At 40.4% G+C, this 8,985-nt stretch overlaps 1 protein-coding gene across 2 annotated transcripts in view; it reads left to right on the forward strand.

Moving 5' to 3' along the window:
• The window catches only part of Dgkh (diacylglycerol kinase eta), a 163,806-nt gene extending 159,780 nt beyond the window's left edge, over positions 1–4,026 (forward strand). For both annotated transcript variants that reach the window (XM_059273292.1, XM_059273293.1), the window contains one exon: positions 3,873–4,026. In XM_059273292.1, coding sequence (XP_059129275.1) covers positions 3,873–3,959 — 87 coding nt within the window. In that variant the 3' untranslated portion in view covers positions 3,960–4,026. The remainder of the gene's footprint in view (positions 1–3,872) is intronic.
• The last annotated feature ends 4,959 nt before the right edge of the window (positions 4,027–8,985 follow it).

Below are 8,985 nucleotides of genomic sequence, written 5' to 3' on the forward strand. Positions count from 1 at the left end.
GCCAAATGTTAAAGCTCATGTATACACAGAAGCCAAATTAGAGAGATGGTCACCAGTGGAGAGAGAAAAAAAGAAATTAAGAGAAGAAAGGAGATGATTAAGAATTAAATTTGCTAAACTTTCTCATTAGCTTCTTATGATTTGGATTTGTTTTCTTTGTGTTTTTAAGGCCAATTATGTTCTCTCCCTTGATACTTTCCTTTAGAAATTTGCATCACCACTTAACCCTTTTGGTTTTAAAATAGGGTATGGGCTATGGGAAGAGGACATTTTTACAGAGAGAGCCTTCTAGAGAACAAAACCGTGAGACTGGAGAGCCACTTCCCTGTCCTCTGTGTCTACCTGTCAGAAGCAGCAGACTGTAGACTTGTTCAAAGAGGCTGGGAAAGAACCACCTACTGTGGAGTGATCCCATTGCTTCAGCTCCTACTCCTGAATATGTCAGTGATTCTCAGTCTTCTCTAAGCCCTTGACCTCATTAGTGAACGTTAACTGTTGCCAACTGGCTCCGGATACTCGAGTATCACAAAGGGCATAGATCTTACCGTGTCCCAAGAGGGACTCCCATCTTCTGTCCCACTCCTGCTGTGTCTCACTCCGGCTCTGCTCTGTTCTCAGCTATGCCCCTAGCCCTTCGGGTGCTGGAAGCAGAGACACCCAGAGTCAGAGTTAGCGCCTCCCTCTTCCTGATCCATATCGCCATTCCAGCCAAACTCTTACCCAGTAGATCCTGTACCATCATTGCTCTCCAGTTCTTCCCAGGAGTTTCCTTCACACTGCATCCCACATCCCACCTTCTTGTGGAAGATCAGTAGCTTTTGTCTTGGTCCTCTCACTAGTCCTCTGTCTCTCCACCCCATAGTTCATGTTGAGTCACTATGATACGATGATGTCATCTTCAACCAAGCATGTTGTTTTTCTGCTTCAAATCTTCCAGCAGCTTCTCATTCTTGGGAGAACAATGGCATCCATCTCTATGGAGGCCCAAAGGCCCTGCTCCACCTTCTTGTCACTGGCCACTGGCCCATCCACTCTGGCCTTCTTTCAGTTGCTTAAAAATACTATTACTGACCCTAAGAGTGTGTCTTCATTGCCTGTTTCTCTCACTACCCCTCACCCAGTTAGCTCCTTCCCAGGGCTTGGCCAGAATGTCTCTTCCTTATCACTGGAGATTACTAAACAACCGAAGGTAATACCCTGATACTTGGCAAAGAGAAACATTTCTAACATGCTTTAGCAGAGCAGGAAGCTGCCAGTGACCTTTCCCGTGCTGGAACACAGTAGGGGAGGGATGCTGGAGAGGATGGAAAAGGCATAGTGAAGGGCTGCCCCCCTCCCACATTCTGAAAGTTGCGTATGGGTACCTGGAAGGATAACTCAATATCTACAAAGGAGTCTTTGGCAAAATTTTGTCTATTCATCCAAAGAAACAAAAAGTCAGAAATAAGGTATGATAAATACAATAAAATAAGTATACAGGTCTGGAGGGATGGAGACTGGGCAGGAATCTAGCCAAATCAATGAGCCCCAGGTTCAGAGAGACCCCATTTCAAAATGACACAAGGCTTCCAGTGGAGAGATTGGGACACCAACCCGGTCACATAACCTTTGACTTACAATTTGTCCTGCCTGTACGATGTGCTGGGGTAAAGATGGCATAGAGATTGTGGGAGTGGCCAACCAATGACTGGTCCAACTTGAGATCCATGCCACAAGAGGGAGCCCACCCCTAACACTGCCTGGAGGGCCAGGAACCAGAGTCCTAAAAAAAGAAAAAGAAAAAAAAAAAAAGGAGAAGACACTGTGTTGATCTTTGGCTACTACATGCACGCACAAACCACACACCTGTCTGCACACATACATCCACACACAAACACATCCACATAAAAGCTAAATATACAATGATGCATGCATATGATACCTGCTAAAATGGCAGCTATATCAAATGTCAAAGCAAATCTTTTATTACAACCTAACAACTAGAAGACATGTAGATACTGAAGCTGGTCAAAGGAAAGAAAGGTAGCTAAGAAGCCAGTGTAACTGTGTTCCCTCTAGAAGACATTCCTCTCATTGTACCAGCGCAGTACTTCTGAGTAGAATATCAAAAGTGTCTGTATTCTGGAGAATGCAGTGTTTATATGGCCTAAAATAAGATATCTGATATTTAAATATATTTTATAAATAGAGTACTATATTATTACAAAGTCTAAAGAACAAGTCTTCTGTTTGAATGGGAACTCTGAAGTATAGCATTTACATTCTTTTTGCAAGGAAATGATTTTTTATTTATGTGTATATCTGTGTGAGTATAAGCCATGTGCCCACAAGGCCAGCAGAAGGCATAGGATCCCGAAGCTGGAGTTACAGGTAATTGTAAACCACTTGACATGGGTGCTAGGAATTGAACTTGTGTCTTCAGGAAAAGTTACAAGCTCTCTTAGTCACTGAGCCATCTCCCCAGCCCCATTGAAATACTCATTTACATTCCAAATTTATGCAACTGACATGAATTTGGGCTTGCCTTCAAGTTTGATATTTATCACATACCCAAGAAATGTGTAGAGCCTTGGGACTAATTATGTTTACCCTGGTAGCACATGAGAGCATTTATTTTTCTGGGTCAGTTAAGTTTGATAAAAATGTTACCCTGAAATGATCCCAAGCTTGACTAGCACTAGCTATGGAAAACTTGTTTTCCAGGAGGATTTAGAACGATGGTTATGATTACTACTCTAAAGTGTGAGAGAGATAGTGTATGCTGTTTCCGTGTGTGTAATTTAAATCAGTTTGATATGCTTCATTTCTAAGTTTAAAAGTAAATCCAGACCTTACATTATAGAACTGAGTGAACTTTCTTAGAACGTTTCCATTTTGTAAACAAGTCATCTTGTAGTTCACTTTTGGGAGGGTTTTAGGAAAGATGGGAGAGAATAACAGGAGAATCGCTTAGACGTGCTGGGGCCAGCCAGCCTGGGCAGCACTGAAAAGGAACTGAAACAAGAGACACCTTCCTTGCCTGGAAAGAGTGGAAGGAGAGAACCAACTCCCAAAAGTTGCCCTCTGGCCTCCACATGGTCACTGTAGCGTAATATAGCTGAGGACAGCCTTGAGTTCTTTATCCACCAACATCTGTCTCCTAAATCATGGGACTTCAGGCATGTGCCACTGTGTCTGGCAGGCCACAATTTTAAGCACAAAAGCTAGGTGTGGTGCATCATTCAAGAGGTTGAGGCGGGAGAATCACAAAGAGTTCAAGAGTAGGCTGGACAAGACAACAGGACCTTGTCTCCAAAAGAAGAAGGGGTGTGTGTGTGTGTGTGTGTGTGTGTGTGTGTGTGTGTGTGTATGTGTGTGTGTGTGTGTGTGTGTGAACATGATAAAAGCATGTGCCTTAAATGCCCAGCTGTCCTTCATCATTTACCTCAATTCACAAAAGAGCTTGTCTTTAAAAAACGAAAAGGGAGAGGAAGAAACCATATTAGTTTTGATTCTTGAACAGTTTTCCTAGCTGTATATAATCTATGAAGATACCAAGAGGATTTGTATGGGGTATGGTATCTTTATTGATTGATCATTTTTTTTTTTCAGTATTAGGCTATTTCTGTTTTATTAGCTTAGATTTTTAGCTATCACTTCCAGAACCATTGAATATAAACTGTTAATAAAATGGATAAAGTAAGTGCTAATTATGCTAATTACTAGTTGAAATTTTAATTTCCAGTCTTCCTTATTGCTAAACTGGTCTCCTTCCTTCCTTCCTTCCTTCCTTCCTTCTTTTCTTTCTTTCTTTCTTTCTTTCTTTCTTTCTTTCTTTCTTTCTTTCTTTCTTTCTTTCTTTCTTTCTTTCTTTCTTTCTTTTTTCTTTTTAGGACCTGGGGATACCGAAAGTGGGTCATATGAAGCGAATTCTCCAGGGAATTAAAGAGCTTGAAAGGAACCCTCCCAACTTGGTGTGAGGTGCGGTCGTACTGGTGCTATTTCCTGGAAGAGGACTTCTCGGGACTCAATACAGCGTTCTTGGAAGCCGCTGGCTGTTCTTGTGATTTTCTGGTAGATAAGCACCACTGAAGCACCTCTCTGGATTGATGTTTTGCTGTGGGTGAAAGTTTTGATTTAAGGTATTAGAAAATAATTTTTGTGCCAAAAAAAAAAAAAAAAAAAAAAAAAAAAAACCCAAACACCAACTCAACCCATTCCACAAAGCCATTTTCTTGTTGGGCAAACCTGACATGCTAGGAAATGCTTGCAGCAGTGAAAAGAGGGAGAAGGACCGGAGACAGTTGCCTTGTCCAAAGGTGGACTTTGCTTGCTCGTCGTCCATTCTCCATAGAGCTGGCTGACGGAGGCTTTCTCATGCACCTGCAGCTGTGTGGACGGTATGCAGTTGAAACTTCTCAGGCTTCCTTAGTGAAGGCATTGGCTCCTTCCTAGAAACCTCCGGGTAGGAGATGAAGATAGGAGTTGTGTTTTGAGTCTTCTCACCCTAAGTTCCCAGTATCCACGGGTCAAAGAATATGGTGAGACCAACCCATCACATACTATGAATGATGCAAATTTAATGCACGATGTTCCTGCCTGAGTTGTCCTTCTTTTTCTTGCATGTCATATATATTATTGTAGTACTTCAATAGCTTTCATGTCTGTTATAATGAAATTTAATTTATTACCACCCAGCTACCCAAGCACTTTTCGTTGGTTAAGGGCACTTTTCTTCAGTGTGGACTTTTAAGTAAATATTCCATACTGAGACTCTGTGAACATTCATCTGTGCCATGATCAGCAAACGATATATATCTTATGCAAACCAAATTTATTTGCTTATCCCAAACCATGGGTATAAGCATTAAGAGACTTGTTGGGCAATTTTCATAAGCTTTACATGTTCTGTTGCCTAAAAGAACTTATTGCAACTTTCCAAACCCAAATCCTCACATTTTTTTGCCATTTTTTCATTTCAGTTTAATAACCACTTTGAGTTTCTGCTTGAATTTGTAAAACTGTGGACATCTAGGAATTGTCCAAAGTCTCAGCTAAGATTTGCACCCTGAGTTATCTGTACCAGCTGAAGCAATTATTGACATGAATTCCCCAATGGAAGAAATTTAGTTTTGCTTCTTAAGGGCTTTTTGTATTATTATATCACACACATTTTGATAGTCTACCAGGTAGAAATTATTTTCCTTTTTTTTAAACCATTGTATGTCAGTGTTGCTCAATAGGATTACCAAGTTTGAAAGCCAAAGGTATATATGTCAAAAAAGTAAAACTATCTTTATAAGTGTTTTCTGGTCATTATATGCCAAAAATCAACTGGAATATTTGGAAGTTCTATGAGATATGAGAAGCAAGCAGGTTGTTGATCCAGCGGATACAGTTTTGATAGTAATCTGCTAGGTGCCCAGTAGATAAACACACACACACACACACACACACACACACACACACACACACACACACACGTATACTTATATGCCCGTATACCTTTACCTATATAAATGCACTACTCACATGTTGTCTTGAGATACAGTATCCCTGATACTTTCTAGACAATCATTTGCCCAATGTTTGACATCTTATTTCTAACTTGGGTATTTACTAGTAAAAAATATCACAAAATTTAGATACCTTTAAAATAAATGAGGACCTGGCCTGAAGTTCAGTGGCAGGGTTCTTACCTGGAACAGGCAGAGCTTGGCTCCACCCACAGCAGGGCAAAAACAAAAAATTCTACAGACAATCTTGATGGGTTCCTGACCATATAAGTATGTCTGACTATATATTTTTTACCTAAGTTGTGCACAATGGAAGTTTTCCAAAGATAATTCCTATCGAGGCTTTTGAGCTGACGATCAGCCAATCACTTAGTGATTTTGATGTTCTGCACACCTGTGAAGTTGAAGGTCTCCTTTGCAGTCTCTTTTGTATACCGCCTGGTGAGTACCCTGCCAACACTTCCTGTGAAACCAGATTATCAGAGGCCACATTCCCAGAGGTCTCCCCAGATCATTGTTTAGGAGAAAGGGCTAGGGGTGGGGAGGGACTCCAGCATAAAGACCACTCTAGGTCTGTGTTAATATAGAAACCATTATTGGATTTTCACCTGCCTCCAATACATCTCTATCAACACACATTAAAAAAAAAAATGTTCTAATGGCTACTTCCCTAGGGGTGGGCAGTGATTGGCTTTTCCTTTGGTAATCTTTCCAGTTCCTGCTAACATCTTTTATGTGTTCTATAAAATCCCAACTCATGAAAACTTTCATTAAGTAGAATGGCTTTGGGATGACGGACATCCTTTAAGAGGACAGTTTGGATGAGCGGTTTTGTCCAGTGTGAACATTTTTCTCTGTAATCCATGTCCGCATGAATCAGAGCTGGACGCCAGTGAGTTCAGATTACCAGCAGTGTGCTCTCAGAGACCCCATCGGTCTCTGCTAGTGTCAGAAAGAAACCATCTCATCCTAGGTAGGGTTTCAAAAACAAGACAGTGGGGGATGCCTCTCACTAAGATCCAGTCACATCTGGGATGCAGAGGATGTGTCTTTGATCCTTGCTTAAGTGGAAAGAGATGCTCACCTGTGCACCTGCCTGTAGCTTGCTCTTCTCTCCTCCAAATTACTTAATGTTCATTTGTCCTCCCCACCCCCAAAGGAAAGGGACAGAGTTAAGTTTAAGTAAAACTCCAGGTGACTCATCCATGTCTGACCAAATTCTCGCTGCCTTCTGCTCCCCTTTCTCCATTACCCCATGAAACCTTTCACCTCCCTGATTTTTATTTTAATGTCATAGGTCATTTAGCAAAATGTTGGGGGCAATTAAATAAATTTTCAGTTTGCTAGATAATTAAAACGTTAGGCCATTGGAGACATATTGCTGTGGTGGAGGAGAGATGTTCAGATCTGTGCTGTCTGGTATTTTAGCCACTGGGCACCTGTGGCTGTTACATTTAAGTTTATTCTTACTCGAAACTTTATTTATTAGTTGCACTACCCACATTTTGAGTGCCCTGTAACCACAGATGTAGAACATTGTCACCATTGCAAAAATACTCCATTTGACAGCAGTAGCCTGGGTCACTGCTACTGAAAATGTGGTCCATGGGCAGTCAGCATTACTGTTATTCGGGAGCTTACAAAAATTGCAGAATCCTGGAGCTGACAAGATGGTTCAGCGGGTCTGGCAACAAGTTTGATGCCAGATGCCACATAAAAGTGGGAGGGGAAAAAAGCTCTTATAGACTTGTCCTCTGGCCTCAATATGCCCACGATGGTGTGCTCACCCACATATTGTCATGCATATACACACAATAATAAATAAATACAGTTTTTGAATGCAGAACCTCAGGTCCACTCCAGGTCTGCTGAATTCAAATCTTCCTTTCAGTCATATTCCTCAGGCCTCTCTCCAGCCCTTAGAGACTTTAAGCTACCACTGAGCTATCCACATTTGCTCAGTTTGTTATTCATGTGATACATTCAGTTGCTCATGACTTCATTCACACTGAACATTCCAGAAGAGTATGTACTGAGATGAAGATTAGGCAGTCTCCTTCAACTTGCACATTTTCATTTTCTTGTATCAGTAGATTATCTTGTTGCCATAGTTCATGCTTGAAGGCTCATAGCAGCCCACACACATTAAATGACTCATTAGGTGTACAAAAGAACAAAAAAAGATGAAGAATCCAAATGATTTCAAGAAAAGTAAATGTCATTTAAACGTAAAAATATGCCTGAAAGCAGGCATATTTTGCTAGATCTGGATCTCTTTGTCTTATGCTAACTTATCTTGATTTTTACATGGTTCATAATCCCTTAAAAATAGTTCCTGAAAAACAATATGTTCTTGGCCTCCAAACTCAAATTGTTCAATTCTATAATGAGATCTTTTCCCAGTGATTTATTGCCAGGAATTTGACACTTAATTTTTATATTTTGATACAAATTACCCAAACATAACTTCCTAGCTACTTTGCTATACAAGAATCTTACTGTTTTTGACTCCATGGGTTATTTTGACATGAATTGACAAGCCATGAATTGAGAAATTAAAGGTGATCCCTTTGTGCATCACTTTTAGAGCAAATCATTTACAACTCCAGCTGAACTAGTGAACTTTCATTTTCCAAGGATGAATTCTTGGGGGATATCCATTTTAATTTAGCTGTAAAATCACTTCTTCTCAACCCTGACATCTGGAGTCTCTCTCAGCTCCCCCACCTCAATGGACACATTCTCTGTAGGTGTAAGTTGATTTTCAAACACCAAACTCCCCCCAGTACAGGTGGGGAAAAAGGAATTAGAAATGAAACTTTCTCAAAGGGGACTGCTGGTTCATGGGATAGCCTTTGCCAGTGTTTCCCAACTCGGCTGCCTGGCTTCCCCTGCCACTGCCCCACCCCAAGCGTAGTGAGCCCTGCCTCAGCTTGTTTCTGCTGTGGTGTTCTCAGTGGACTTTTTGTTACAGTCTCCCTCATATTGGTAACGATGCCTTAGCAATAGGACTCCTTCACAAAGATGCAAGTAGAACTTTAGAGAGTGATAATTATTGTTTCCCTATAGTAAGCAAAGCATTATTTTTCTTTATTGCTATTTTCCCAGGTTTTGTTTAGAGATGTTTATGTTAGAAGAAAATATATAAAGGTTTGTCGATACAGAGAAGGGGAGCTAAAGACAGCTGGACTGGACCTGCCTTTCTCTATAGTTATCTGTTATTTTCAGGTAAAGCAATTAGACAGAGTAGCCAAGACTGTGTTAACTCAATAACAATGCTTAAGATAGGCTCCACATTATATATTATAGGTGAACAACTCACTTCCTTTTATGTAATTTAAGATATTGTATTTACATTATTTAATATACTCATTTTTTTTGCACTTCCAAGTTTTAGCTGGAAAATAAAAACCAAGCCACAGCTTTAAACTTATTTAAAAATCCATGTAAAAATATTTCCTTCTAGCTACAAGTTACAAATTGTGTAAGA

The sequence above is a fragment of the Peromyscus eremicus genome, chromosome 9, assembly GCF_949786415.1.
Source record: "Peromyscus eremicus chromosome 9, PerEre_H2_v1, whole genome shotgun sequence".
In the NCBI taxonomy this organism is placed as follows: Eukaryota; Metazoa; Chordata; class Mammalia; order Rodentia; family Cricetidae; genus Peromyscus; species Peromyscus eremicus.